Here is a 15,712-nt window from a genome sequence, read left to right as displayed (position 1 = left end):
CCTCTGAGCAATGATGGATTTTACTCCATTCCATAAGTTTGATATATTATGCCTCCTTTTTTCCTTTTAAAACTTTATCTATTTTACTATATATCTTCTTTCATCCAGTGTTTATTTAGGTATATATTGATCAATTTTCTCATACTTTGAGTTTCCCAATTTTCTTTCTAATAATGCCTTCTGGATTTCTCCCGTGGTGCTCGAGGAAAACATGTTCTGTTGTTCCCCTCCTGACTGCTCTTTCTTGAAGAGCATGATTAACTGCAGCCTCAGACTAAAGCCTAGTTTTATCCAAAGACACTCTAGTCCAGTACATGAAGGGGAAAGTGGTCAGGGTTTTCATCTTGCTCTTTGGCCACTCCACAGAGGCAGAAGGGGCCACTGATCTCACTGGTTTGGTGGTGGCCTATATATGACATCCTCTTGCTCAGCCAGTGGCCTGGAATTCAATCAGTGGTCCCAACAGAAACAGTTCCTCTTTAGGAACCCTTGTGACTTCCACTTTTCTGATAGATAGAAAAGATGTAATTGCTCCAGGTAAATTTTACATTTTTCACTGAAGTGTCCTTTGTTTTTTCTTTCCCCTGCAGTAATCTTTCCATTCCTTACTCCAATTTATGAGGCAATGAATATTTCTATGTTTCCAAAGGATGTCATAAATTTTTTAAAGAAAGCTATAAACAGAATGAAAGAAAGTCGCCTTCAAGAGAAACAACAGGTAAAATCCAGTGTTGGATACAGAGGAGGTTCATTTTTAATAGCTTATTTGCCTATGGGTATATAAGTTCCATACTTCTTTGTATATTTTTATAAGGTAGATAAGGAACTCTTGGTTGAGAATGGTAAGGTGTTCTCATTTGGGGGGAATAAAGAATTTAGCATCTGGTAATTGAGATACAAGAATGAATCAGAGAGGGAACTGAATTAGAGTAAGATGTATTCCATGCTTTTATAACTATGTTAAAATGGACTTTACTCTCATATAACTAAAAAGAACTAATAAAAAGACTTAAATAAATACAATTATATATTCCAAATACTGAAAAAATAGTGAACCAAAGAGAAAGCATTTACAGTTAAATAATGGGCTTGGAATTTAGTTTGTCAAGGCATAAATATTGCTGATAGAAAAAGTCCCAAATACTCTAAAAAGGAGTCCTTGTACATTGTTGACTAGAATGCAAATCAGGTTAGCCTTTATGGAAAACTGTGTGGAGGACCCTCGGAAATCAAATACAGACCCATTGAATGATCCATAAATCTCACTACTAGGTGTATAACCACAGGAAATAAAATCAGTATGTCAAAGAGACATATGCACTCCCATGTTTATTGCAGCATTATGTTTAAAATTGTTCTTATTAATTGAGCCAAATATATTTTGAAAACATTCACCATTGGAAATTCTGAATGCAGTTAAAGATGCGTTTAAATTGACATAAACATCAAACAGCATATATATATGAATATATAAAATCGGATTACCTTGTTAATATGTACAGCTTAATGTTTTTTATATATCAGTTGAAGTTATTTTTTAAATAGAGGAAAAACATTTTATCATATCCCTTCTCTCAATAGATAAAATTTCAACATAAAAATTATTTTCCTGGTGCTTTAATTTCATCAGATTTTATATTTGCAAAGAAACATTATATTATATTTCCAAACTTCTCACTTAACAAACTCTCCACAGAAGGCATCCTGAGGGTAGCTGGTACTGTCTGGCCCCTCATGGAGCAGGCATGGGGTTCATTAGGTGAAAATTTTGCCTCATGTGCGAAGCCCAGCACAAGGATGTGTGTAGGCCAGGGAGCCAGTATGGGCCCTCAAGGTGTCAGGACAAAGTTCATAGCTTCAAGCATGGTGGGATCTTTCAAGAAGCTTGCCCAAAATCTGATGATGAGCTCTAAAAAATTTCAGGAGATTATTCTGTGGCGTCTTTGGTGAAGAATTATGGCAGTGAAACAAAATACTGCAGTCCAGAACTTCTCCCTGAGCAAACAAATGCAATAGGAGACAAAGCCAGCCACACTCTGGCCAGGAGGCTGTGTTCAGAATCCACTGAAGCTCACAAGCAGGGTGAGAAAAGACCAGTAGCTATTAGACACCACATCCTGTTTTCACTCAGGCAAACATCCTACTCTCCAAAGTTTGTAGATGGATGCTTTTCTTCACTGATGACTTAGGAAACTCCAGCTAGACTTCTGTACTTAAAGGTAAGTCATAGTCTCAGAAGGGAAGACAAGTTCTGCACTCTTTTTTTAAGAGAGAGAGAGAGAGAGAGAGAGAGAGAGAGAGAGAGAGAGAGAGAGAATTTTAATATTTATTTTTTAGTTTTCGGCAGACACAACATCTTTGTTTGTATGTGGTGCTGAGGATCGAACCCGGGCCGCACGCATGCCAGGCGAGCGCGCTACCACTTGAGCCACATCCCCAGCCCTCTGCACTCTTAATTTTTTTCTGACTTCATAATTAACCTTCTATCTTTGAAATCACTCTGTTTCTAGCTTCGGGTGGATTTTCTTCAGCTTATGATAAATTCTCAGAATTCCAAAGATGTGGAGTCTCATAAAGGTAAACAAGGTTGCTATCTCATCTACTGATGGGCAAACTCAAAGGAAAGTGTGTTCTGGAAATATGCAGGAGATTCTTCAGGAAGAAGAGCATTTCTACCAAGTCACAGAAAGACCATGGCTGAGGAATTTTCTAGAGAAACACATCTAGAACCATGTTCAAATGTTGAAACTGTTAGAAACAAATATTTGTTTTACCCACATGGTATTTTTATTCAACTTATTTTCTTACTATTTTTATTTATTTATTTGTTTATTTATTTATTATTATTAGTTGTTCAAAACATTACAAAGCTCTTGACATATCATATTTCATACATTTGATTCAAGTGGGTTATGAACTCCCATTTTTACCCCGTATACAGATTGCAGAATCACATCAGTTACACATCCACGTTTTTACATACTGCCATACTAGTGTCTGTTATATTCTGCTGCCTTTCCTATCCTCTACTATCCCCCCTCCCTTCCCCTCCCCTCCCATCTTCTCTCTCTACCCCATCTACTGTAATTTATTTCTCTCTCTTGTTTTTTTTCCATTTCCCCTACTATTTTTATTTTGATACTCAATTTCTCCCATATTTGTTCACTGGAATCCCTTCTTGTAGGCTCATGAGTCCTCTATTATTCTTGTCACCTTTTTAATGATTGTTTTAAAAGTAGCTTCTGTTTATTATGACTATAGCAATATTGAGCTGAAAATATACAGATTCTCCATGTAGTCTTAAATATAATGCTTCACTCTTAATATCCACCACCAGAGAGTTATATTTATCACAGTTCAGGAACCTGTATTGACACACTTCTATCATTCAAAGTTCACAGATTTCCTTAGGGTTTGCTCTTGGTCTTGTACATTCTATGACATGTATCCACATTATTTATAGTAGCATACAGTGTATTCTGTGCCCCTTTCATTCATTTTCCAAGTATTTTCTTGCTTTCTGATTTAAGATATTCCAGGTTTCTGCTCCTTTTCTCCTGACAGCTTTGATTTTTGTTTTTGTTTTTGCAATTAATGGAATTTAGAAATCAAATCTATAATCATCTTACAGTTTTTTGCTTTTAGATACTCTCAGCAGACAAGATTATTAACATGAAATACTTCTATATGGAGCAGAGGAAAGAAATATTTCTGAATCTACTCACATTCAGTGATATAAACTATTTTTCTCTCTCCTTCAAAAAATTTCCCCCTAATTTACAGCTTATTTCTGTAATACACAAATACTCCCATTGAAGTTCTAATTCATGGTACCCAGTGCCTTGACAACCATCTGAAAAAAATTCCTGAATGCTGAGCAATTAATTCTAGAGATGAGTACTAGGCTTACTACATCCTGCCAACATACACATTTAAAATATATATTATTTGAAGGTGCACACAATACTTTAATTTTAGTTTTATGTGGTGCTGAGGACCAAAGACAGTGCCTCACATGTGCTAGGTGAGTGCTCTACCACTGGGCCACAACCCCAGCCCTAGTATACATATTTTTATGTTTACATATACGTATCATCTATCTATCTATCTATCCCTTCATCCATCCTGTAGTATCTACCCAGTTATATTCAGCTTTCTATGATGAAGCAAACAGTCTATATTTAACTCATAAATAAAATAACCACCAAACATATGTGCCTACTGAGCACATGACATGTGACTAGTGCCACTGAGGAACAGAAGTGTATTGAATTTTAATTAATTAAAATTTAAACACTCACACATGGCCAGTAGGTACAAATGCAAACACCCAAGCTCCAAACCTTGACTTTTTTTTGGTGCAGGGGAGAGGATTACTAGGAATTGAACTCAGAGGCACTCAACCACTGAGCCACCTCCCCAGCCCTGCTTTGTATTTTATTTAGAGACAGGGTATTACTGAGTTGAGTAGTGTCTCACTGTTGGTGATGTTGGCTTTGAACTCATGATCCTCTTGCCTCAGCCTCCTGCAGGAATTACCGGTGTGTGCCACTGCACCTGGCCCAAACCTTGACTTTATAGTCTTATTTCATGGGATTCATACTCACTGGGATAAAAGATTTGATAATTAAATGTTCCCATGACATCATCATAGAAAATCATTATCAGTAAATCTGAACTCTGTAGATCTTTCAAACACTTGTTTTGTGTTTTCTTTTTTTTTTATCTTGAATTACATATTTGGCACAGGCATCATGTTTTTTTTTCAGGGCCCAGGTATCTAAAAGTCCATATTGATCATACTGTGTATCTTAGATAGAAATGGTGTCTCTTGAAATTACCTGTCTTTGGTGGTGCTGAGAATGGCACAGCTAGAAGCCAAGTCCAAGAGTGTTGTAGACCTCAGGAAAACTGGATTAAAATTAGTTTTCCTTTGGCTCCCCTATCAGATAGACATGAGAGTGAAAACCACTCTGAGAATGACCCTGAATTGCTTTTTCATGGTCCTGCCTAGTTATCTGTGGGTTTTAATGGGATTTCTCTTCATCTAAACTTCTGATGTTGTGATTTGCTGGATTTACCTAAGTTGTGTTTCCTCTTCCATTAGCCCTGTCTGATCTGGAGCTTGTGGCCCAATCAATTATATTCATTTTTGCTGGCTATGAGACCACTAGCAGTGCTCTTTCCTTCATTTTGTATGAACTGGCCACCCATCCTGATGTCCAGACCAAACTGCAGCAGGAGATTGATGCGGCTTTGCCCAATAAGGTGAGAAGATGGTACCTGGAGAGGGAGGAGAGAGGTGGAGCCTCAACAAGACTGCCTCCTCTTCCCTTCCTAGGAGGCCTTGTCCAAATATAGTCACTGATTTTTTTCACCATCTCTATTTGGAAAGGTTCTGAAGGGACAAATGAACGAGAAAACAGTACTTTTGGGAAAATTCTATTCTGAAAACTACAAGGAATTTTTAAGAGTGTAGTTTCAGTTGTATCCATTAACCCATTACCAGTTACCATGATGAAGTGTAAGCATGTGTCACTCAAGTGTCCAGATCATTGGCTCTGCTGAGCTGTGGCATGAGATCCTGCCTGACTGTCCGCTGAGTGAGCCTGGGCTTGGTGAGCAGGCTGACTCTGCTCTGCTCCACACATCTTCACTCTCTAATCATGTATTAGAGAGAAGCAGCCAAGGGATGAGTCAGGTTTCCTGGCTTCTGAGCCACACTCTTTACTACTACCTTGTGTTCTCTCCAGTGTCACACCAGGCATTATCCAAATGTTGTGCCTGCTGTCCTCACATCTCTGCCTAAACAGGGAGTCTATCGGATATGAAGACATCTGGTCTCTGGGGCTGGCATGGCTGGTTTGGCAGTGAAGTGGGCACAAAGCCTCTTCTTCAGAGCTCACAATGAAGCCCTGAAGAACTACCAGGAGACTGGTCCAGCAACAGAGGGTGGGACTGAGAGTGGCTTCCTGTCCTCCTTAGATTGTTCTCTGGAACTGAAATTGTGTGATATGGTGCCATCCAATCTTAGACTTCTTTTGGTTGATTTAGGGTGGAAGTTACCAATTTTTCCCAACATTTTTTACATGATATAGTGTTATATCTAAGATATATATATATATATATATATATATATATATATATATATATATATATATATATATATATATAAATCAAAACAGGATTATTCAAGAAAAAGCAGATGTATAATGGGTTATTTCCTCTTTTCTATGTTCTATTTCCTTGAAATAGACATGTAACTTTTCTAGTGAAAGGTTACAGTGACTTTCACATATTTTGTCTGTGCATAATTGTCATATTCTATTAGTTACTTTTCCTCACATGAGAAATAGTAGTACATGATGATGCTGAGGATACTACACACTGTATTTGGGATTGTCCCAAAGGTCTCTTATGTTCATAACTACTCTGCACTTCTCAGTGGGCCATGGATAGGGTTGTCAAATGGACATGATTGTTATTACAATGCTTAGTCAATTGTAAGTACTACTCTCCTTCACCATCCTGTTATTCTTGGGACCTCCTAACACTTCAATAAAACTATGCAGATTGAGTTTAAAGTTAGTTCCAAACATGAATTTTTAAAAATCTCTTTTTCTCTTCAGGCACCTACTACCTATGATACCATGTTACAGATGGAGTACCTGGACATGGTTGTGAATGAAACTCTCAGGTTGTACCCAATTGCTGGCAGACTTGAGAGGGTCTGTAAGAAAGATGTTGAAATCAATGGAGTGCTCATTAGGAAGGGGACAGTAGTGATGATACCAAGCTATGTTCTTCATCGAGATCCACAGCACTGGCCAGAGCCTGAGGAGTTCTGTCCTGAAAGGTACGGGGCCTCTGGGAAAGGGAACAACCCTGGGCTAGGGTTGTCCAAGCATGTCCTTGTATTTCTTATCATAGATGAAATACAGGTAGCTATGTAATCATTTTTATATATGTCTTTGTATTTTAAGCAGTTTTTCCTGTTATAAATATACATTTTCTTGCATGATATGAATTTGTGACAAGGAACAAAATGAATGCTATGTCCATTCATTATCCTAAACTCTTTTAAATTGATTTTTAAAAAATAAATGACAACAGAATGCATTACAATTCTTTTTTTTAGAGAGAAAGAGGAGAGAGAGACAGAGAGAGAGAGAGAGAGAGAGAGAGAGAGAGAGAGAGAGAATTTTTTAATATTTATTTTTTAGTTCTCTGTGGACACAACATGTTTGTTTGTATGTGGTGCTGAGGATTGAACCCGGGCTGCCTGCATGCCAGGCGAGTGCACTACCACTTGAGCCATATCCCCAGCCCACATTACAATTCTTATAACGCATATAGAGCACAATTTTTCATATCTCTGTTTGTATATAATGTATGTTGACAACAATTCATGTCTTCATACATGTACTTTGGATAATGATGTCTAACACATTCCACCATCCTTGCTAGCCCCCTGCCCCCTCCCTTTCTCTCCTACCCCTCTGCCCTATCTAGAGTTCGTCTATTCCTCCAATGCTCCCCCTTCCTACCCCACTATGAGTCAGCCTCCTTATATCAGAGAAAACATTTGGTATTTGTTTATTTTGGAATTGGCTAACTTCACTTAGAATTATCTTCTCCAACAACATCCATTTACCTGCAAATGCCATGATTGTATTCTCTTTTAATGCTGAGTAAAATTTCATTGTGTATATATGCCACATTTTTTAATCCATTCATCTACTGAAGGGCATCTAGGTTGGCTCCACAGTTTATCTATTGTGAATTGTGCTGCTATAAACATTGATGTGGCTGTGTTCCAGTAGCATGCAGTTTTTAAGTCTTTTGGGTACAAACTGAGGAGAAGGATAGCTGGGTCAAATGGTGGTTCCATTCCCAGATTTCCAAGGAATCTTCATACTGCTTTCCATATTGGCTGTACCAATTTGTACAAATTGTATACAATTTATAGCAATGTATGAGTGTCCTTTTTCCCTACATTCTTGTCAACACTTATTGTTGTCTTCATAATATCTGCCATTCTGAACTGCAGTGAGATAATATCTTAGAGTAGTTTTGATTTTCATTTCTCTAATTGCTAGAGATGATGAGCATTTTTCATATATTTGTTGATTGATCGTATATCCTCTTCTGACAAGTGTGTTTTCAGATTCTTGGCCCATTTATTGATTGGGTTATTTGTTTTTTTGGTGCTTTGCTTTTGAGTTCTTTATAAACCCCAGAGATTGTTGTTCTATCTAATGTGTGAGAGGTAAAAATTTGCTCCCAAGCTGTAGCCTCTTTATTCACCTCATAAATTGTTTCTTTTGCTGAGAAGAAACTTTTTAGTTTGTTAAATTCTTTAAATAATCATGAATTAATAATATGATCATGTTCTCATAAACTTATTTCTATACATATATAGATATTTTTGCAAAACTAGATTGTATCATATTTTATTTGATTTTTTCTAGCACTTGATAATATATGCTATCAACCTCTGCATGTATGATTTTTTGGGGGGTACCAGGAATTGAACTCAGGGGCGGTTGACCACTGAGCCACATCTGTGACCCTATTTTGTCTTTTATTAGAGACAGGGTCTCACTGAGTTGCTTAGTGCCTCACTAAATTGCTGAAGCTGGCTTTGAACTTGGGATCCTACTGTCCCCGCCTCCCAATTCTCTGGGATTACAGGCATGTGCCACTGTGCTCAGCCTGTATGTATGTTTTTTGCATCTATAATTTCAACTAACTATATAAACTTTTTTTCTTGTCAGTTTCCCCTAAACAGTCTAATACAATAAGTATTTATATAGTATTTATATATTATTAGTTATTATAAGCAATCCAGAGATGATTTAAAATATATTTAAGGATGTGCATTGGTTATACAAGTATTTCCCCATTATTTTTATAAGAGACTTGATCACCCAGGATTCTGTTTATTCCGATGCTAAAACTAATTCTCCTCAGATATGGTATAATGACTCTTTGTGTATGCATGTGTGTATGTGTGTGTGTGCGTGTGTGTGTGTCTGTGTTTTCAGATTTTATAGCACATGCCATAACCTACATAATCACTATCTCATTTCATTTATTCACTCTTATACTCCTTATATTTTATGAGTGTTTTGTTTTCTTTTCTGTCTCAATTTACCATGATTTTCTTTTAAATAGCATTTATCTCATCTCAAAAAGACTGAAAGATCCTTTAGGATAAGAGGGAGCAATGTGGAAAAACTCCTATAAGCTAAGGGGGAGAAAGATGGAAAAATTCCCATAGCAAAACCACAGCTGGATTTCAATGACCAGCCAAGAAATCATCTTTTACATCATTGATTGGGGGTGTCTGAGGCAAAAACTTAAACAAGTAACCCTTGTGGTTTTAATGTTTTGTTGAGTTTTCATCTATTGTGGTACCAGGTTCAGTAAGAAAAACAAGGACAACATTGATCCGTACATGTATATGCCCTTTGGAAATGGACCCCGAAACTGCATTGGCATGAGGTTTGCTCTCATGAACATGAAAGTTGCTCTTGTCAAAGTAATGCAGAACTTCTCCTTCCAACCTTGTAAGGAAACACAGGTCAGTAGATTTTCATATAAATAATGTTTATTTCAAGATGTTTTTCCAAATAGACGGGCCTAGTCACAGAAAGATATATGCTTATTCATCATTTAATTCTTAGATTTATAGATCTAAGTGAGTCCAGTGAGTCTCTTTTGCACCATCTTTGAGATTTAAAGTTCTTCACCATGAGGGCTCTAAGTTTATGGCTTTATGTAGAACAAAGTGTAAAAAACATATGTACTCAATGCAGATTAGTGTGACATGTGTATATGTGGACTGTGATCTTGAGCACAGAGTAAATTCAGCTTTAAGCCTCCTTGAGAGACCCTGTGCACAGTTGTGAGGGGTGGTGACCACAGGTTCTGATGTTTGAGTGAAGCTCTCCTCACCAGAACTTACAGAATCTCCCTGTCTCAGGCCTTGTACAGGATAAATGTTTATGAAATAATTTTCCAGATAAATGAATAATTTTACTATCCAATCATGACACACCTTAGAGAATGAGTAGGACGAATTCAAAGTACATGATACTAAAAATAGTTTTTATGTTTGTAGAGCATCACTGTGCTTAATGTATCTTCTCTACTTTTCTCCTTTGATTCCTGGTGTTTCATTCAGTGCTTCTCCATATGATTGTCTGTTACAGATTCCACTGGAATTAAGAGATCAAGGACTTCTTCAACCTAAAAATCCCATTATTCTGAAGGCTGTGTGTAGAGATGGGACTATAAGTGGAGCCTGAACTTCCCTAAAGATTTGTGCATTGTTATCCTCAGAGCCTGGGACTCACAACATCAGAGAACAAAAATGTATTTTGTGAAGAAAACTCAAAATGAAGTTTGACTCTATATTCCTCAATTGAAGAATGATAAGAAATTCTGGACCTTTGCTGAGCTTGCTCAGGGTCTGTACAGAGTATTATTCATTTTATGATGGAAAGGAGGTGCCCACCTCAGTGCCAGATGTGAAGACTCACTCTTTCTGGGTCTAATGGGCTATCTCCTCTCACCACCAGTTAGTCCTGGCAGCTCCTCATGAGCTCTGATTAGAGAATCAACAATAATCACCAAATTTGTCAACAATTATTAATGGAAATGAGGGTGGTTGTGGTGGCTTTTGTAGTGACATTGATATATGATGTGTTCTTTGAAATATGCTGTGATAAGTTTTATAATGAGAAAGTCAATAAACATATCTTTATAAAATTTATCTGAAGTCTTTATGTCCATATAAGGGGATATAGAGTACTGAATCAGTGAGAGTCAAAACTTTTTTGATCATCACAATCAGTGAATACGTGGAAATTTTTCAGAAATTCAAAGTAAATAGTAAGATAGAGTTAACCCACTGTGAATTTTCCCATTGCTGGAAAAGTATATTCATAAAGTCCTTTTGCAATTTTTTTACATCAGAAATTTATTAGTTACTCAAAACATTACATTGATCTTGACATATCATATATCTTACATTTGATTCAAATGGGGTATGAATTCTTATTATTCCTATGTGTACAGATTGCAGGATCACATTGGTTATACAGGCACATTTATACATACTGCCATACTAGTGTCTGTTGTATTCTGCTGCCCTTCCTGTCCCCATCCTATCCCCCATCCCCTCCCCTCCCCTCCCCTCCCATTCCCTCACCTCTCTCTACCCCATCTACCGTAACTCATTTCTCTCTCTCTTTTTTCTTCTTCCCACTCACATCCTGTTATATGTATTTTTGTATAACAATGTGGGTCTCCTTCCATCTTCCGTGCAATTCCCCTTCTGTCTCCCATTCCCTCCCACCTCTCGTCCCTGTTTGATGGTAATCTTCTTCTCATGCTTTTCCTCCCTGCTCTGTTTTGATTTGCCCCCTTATATCAAAGAAGACATTCAGCATTTGTTTTTTTAGGGATTGGCTGACTTCACTTAGCATAATCTGCTCTAATGCCATCCATTTCCCTGCAAATGCCATGATTTTGTTATTTTCTATTGCTGAGTAATATTCCATTGTGTATATATGCCACATTTTTTTTACCCATTCATCTATTGAAGGGCATCTAGGTTGGTTCCACAGTCTAGCTATTGTGAATTGTGCTGCTATGAACATTGATGTAGCTGTATCCCTGCAGTATGCTCTTTTTAGATCTTTTGGGAATAGTCCGAGAAGGGGAATAACTGGGTCGAATGGTGGTTCCATTCCCAGCTTTCCAAGGAATCTCCATACTGCTTTCCAAATTGGCTGCGCCAATTTGCAGTCCCACCAGCAGTGTACTAGTGTACCCTATTCCTCACATCCTTGCCAGCACTTGTTGTTGTTTGACTTCATAATGGCTGCCATTCTTACTGGGGTGAGATGGTATGTTAGAGTGGTTTTAATTTGCATTTCTCTGATTGCTAGAGATGATGAGCATTTTTTCGTGTATTTGTTGATTAATTGTATATCCTCCTGTGAAAAGTGTCTGTTCAGATCATTGGCCCATTTGTTGATTGGATTATTTGTTTTCTTATTGTATAATTTTTTGAGTTCTTTGTATACTCTGGAGATTAAGGCTCTATCTGAAGAGTGAGGGGTAAAAATTTGTTCCCAGGATGTAGGCTCCCTATTTACCTCTCTTATTGTTTCTCTTGCTGATAAAAAACTTTTTAGTTTGAGTACGTCCCATTTTTTGATTCTTGATTTTATCTCTTGTCCTATAGGTGTCCTATTAAGGAATTTGGAGCCTGATCCCACAAGGTGGAGATTAGAGCCAACTTTTTCTTCTATTAGATGCAGAGTTTCTGGTTTGATTCCTAGCTCCTTAATACATTTTGAATTAACTTTTGTGCATGGTCAGAGAAAGGGATTCAATTTCATTTTGCTGCATATGGCTTTCCAGTTTTCCCAGCACCATTTGTTGAAGATGCTATCCTTTCTCCATTGCATGCTTTTATCATCTTTGTCTAATATAAGGTAGTTGTAATTTTGTGGATTGGTCTCTGTGACCTCTATTCTGTACCATTGTTCTACCCGCCTGTTTTGGTACTAGTAGCATGATGTTTTTGTTACTATTGCTCAGTAGTTTAGTTTAAACTATGGTATCGCTATACTGCCTGTTTCACTCTTCCTGCTTAGAGTTGCTTGCTCTGTTCTGGGTCTTTTATTTTTCCAGATGAATTTCATGATTGATTTTTCTATTTGTGTGAGAAATGCCGTTGGGATTTTGATTGGCATTGCATTAAACCTATAGAGTACTTTTGGTAATATCACCATTTTAATGATGTTAGTTCTTCTATTCATGAACAAGGTATATCATTCCATCTTCTAAGGTCTTCTTCTATTTCTCTATTTAGGGTTCTGTAGTTTTCATTGTATATAGGTCCTTCACCTCTTTTGTTAGGTTAATTCCCAAGTATTTTATTTATTTTTTGACGATATTGTGAATGGGTTGGTTGTCCTCATTTCCATTTCAGAGGACTTGTTGCTGATATACAGGAATGCCTTTGATTTATGTGTGTTGATTTTATATCCTGTCACTTTGCTGAATTCATTTACTTGCTCTAGAAGTTTCTGGGTAGAACCTTTTGGGTCTGCTAGGGTTAGGATCATTTAAACTGCTAATTTAAGTTTTTCTTTTCCTATCTTTATGCCTTTAATTTCTTTTGTCTGTCTAATTGCTCTGGCCAGTGTTTTGAGAACTATGTTGAATAGAAGTGGTGAGAGAGGGCATCCCTGTCTTGTTCCAGATTCTAGAGGGAATGCCTTCAATTTTTCTCAGTTTAGAATGATGTTAGCCTGAGGCTTAGCATAGATAGCTTTTACAATGTTGAGGTAAGTTTCTGTTATCCCTAATTTTTCTAGTGTTTTGAACATAAAAGGATGCTGTACTTTGTCAAATGCTTTTTCAGCATCTATCGAGATGATCATATGGTTCTTATCTTTAAGTCTATTGATGTGGTGAATAACATGTATTGATTTCTATATATTGTACCAGCTTTGCATCCCAGGGATGAATCCTACTTGATCATTGTGCACAATATTTTTGATATGTTTTTGTATCTGATTCACCAGAATTTTAATGAGGATTTTTGCATCTAGGTTCATTAGAGATATTGGTCTGTAGGTTTCTTTCTTTGAAGTGTCTTTGTCTGGTTTCGGAACCAGGGTAATGTTGGCCTCATAGAATGAATTTGGAAGAGCTCCCTCTTTTTCTATTTCCTGAAATAGCTTGAAAAGTATTGGTACTAGTTCTTCTTTAAAGGTTTTGTAAAACTCCGCTGTATACCCATCCGGTCCTGGGCTTTTCTTGGTTGGTAGTCTTTTGATGTCTTCTTCTATTTCCTCCATTGATATTGGTCTGTTTAAGCTGTGTGTATCCTCCTGACTCAATCTGGGCAAATCATATAACTTAAGAAAATATCCCAGATGTATCACGAGACTGAGCCTGTGCCTAGGGAGTGAGTGATGGTTGACCCAGAACCAATAGCTTCTCCAGAGAAAATTATGATGTCCCCACTATTTGGCAGGGCTGGAGCTGAGCCTGCCTCCAATTTCCCTGCTGCATACATGGAAATATTCCCTTTATGATATTCTGGACATGGCATTCCGTTACCCAGTGGTTACCTTTCTGACAACGTGCGTGAAGACCTGGTACATTTCTTTGTCCTTGCAACCATTTGCAATCCCTAGCCATGTGCCCCTTCTTGCCACAATTAAAGCATTGCATCTTAGAATTGGTCTCCCTTAATAGAGGTTGGTAAGACTTTTAATGCAGTTGTCACAGCTACACCTTGTATATGTGCTGGTCCCACATGTGAACAAAATGTATGTAATCAGATATCATTCCCTTTTTGCAGTGGGGCCGAATTACTTCTTGGCAAACTTTATTAACATTTTCAAAAGCTAGCTGTTTAATATCTCAGAGTCATTTGGATCTCCAATCATACAGCTCACAGCTCGATATAAATGTCTACACAATCCAAGAAATTTTTCTAGGCCCCTGCATGAACTGACTAAAATCTAGAGTCTTCTCTCCCTTAGTAGATAATTCTCCTTATGCCCTTCTGGCTTACACAATAATAAGTATAAGTTTGTAAATCACAATTTAACATTGTCCCAAATTGGCAAATTGTCCCATACCAGTCAACATCCCTAATGTAATTTGAACTCCACGCCTTCTGTTAGTTTCTGCCTGCTCAGAGCAAAACTCCCTTCACAACAAATATTGACCTTGCAAAAGACAAGTCTTGGCAAGGGTAATCTAGGTATGAGGTGGTAGGGCCACATTACATGCTGATTCTATCAAGCTTTGAACAAAAGTTTTGTTTGGGCCATATGTGGAGAAAGCGAATTTTAATTCTTTTAATGTTTTAAAAGAAATATCCGCATGAATTCATACATTCTCATCTTGATTTTGTGGATTTAACTGCTTAAAAATTGGTAATAATTTAAACCCCAATACGTCTTCACTTATCCCTTGGGAAGCTCTGGCTCTGACACCCTGCTGGAATGGAGAATTTCTGTGGCCGCCATATTTGGGACTCTGAGTCTGAGTCTTCCTTCATGGACAGGGTAGCTTGCTGGAGCAGCACCATTCAAATGCAAATTATGAAAGTCTCCTGCTAAATTATTCTCCTCAGGGTCTTCCTCAGGGTCTTGCAAAGAAATCACTCCCCTATCCTCCTGTATCTCTTTATCCAATAGAGCATTTGCCTCTAGCTCCTCCTCTTGCTTTCTATGCCCTCAGAATGGAGCCTGCTTTGGCTCTGTCCTTAGATCCCATCCCTGCTTTTCCCATGTTACATTCCCTACAGGCAAAGAAGTCCTGGGAGGTGGGCAGACCTGTCTAGTAAGTCAAAAACTTTAACCACATTTCTAAGGCCTGTGATTAAATCTCCAGAGGATCATTGTCCAATATCTTCATTCAAATATGAGCTGGTCTCTATTACAGTCCAAATGTTTTCTACATTCTCAACTGTACTCCTAGGCATGTTAGGTGAAATATACCAGCATGCAGCTCCCTGCTGAGTTTTTCCCAAGTATGCATATCAAGTGATTCCTCAATAAAACCATGGACAAACTTCCCTAATCACCTCTAGGGACTGAGAAAGTTGAGCTCTTTCTGTAGACTTTCCCTTTTGCTTCATGATAGTCTTGAGAATAGCAAAGTAAAT

At 37.6% G+C, this 15,712-nt stretch overlaps 1 protein-coding gene across 1 annotated transcript in view; it reads left to right on the top strand.

Moving 5' to 3' along the window:
* The window catches only part of LOC143384786 (cytochrome P450 3A9-like), a 28,903-nt gene extending 18,590 nt beyond the window's left edge, over positions 1 to 10,313 (top strand). The window contains exons 8-13 of the mRNA XM_076839916.1: positions 591 to 718; positions 2,511 to 2,577; positions 5,108 to 5,268; positions 6,630 to 6,856; positions 9,424 to 9,586; positions 10,218 to 10,313. Coding sequence (XP_076696031.1) covers positions 591 to 718; positions 2,511 to 2,577; positions 5,108 to 5,268; positions 6,630 to 6,856; positions 9,424 to 9,586; positions 10,218 to 10,313 — 842 coding nt within the window. The remainder of the gene's footprint in view (positions 1 to 590; positions 719 to 2,510; positions 2,578 to 5,107; positions 5,269 to 6,629; positions 6,857 to 9,423; positions 9,587 to 10,217) is intronic.
* The last annotated feature ends 5,399 nt before the right edge of the window (positions 10,314 to 15,712 follow it).

Source organism: Callospermophilus lateralis, chromosome 19 (genome assembly GCF_048772815.1).
Source record: "Callospermophilus lateralis isolate mCalLat2 chromosome 19, mCalLat2.hap1, whole genome shotgun sequence".
NCBI lineage: Eukaryota > Metazoa > Chordata > Mammalia > Rodentia > Sciuridae > Callospermophilus > Callospermophilus lateralis.
Note: the sequence above shows the minus strand (reverse complement) of the source record. Positions and strands in the feature narration are given on the sequence as shown.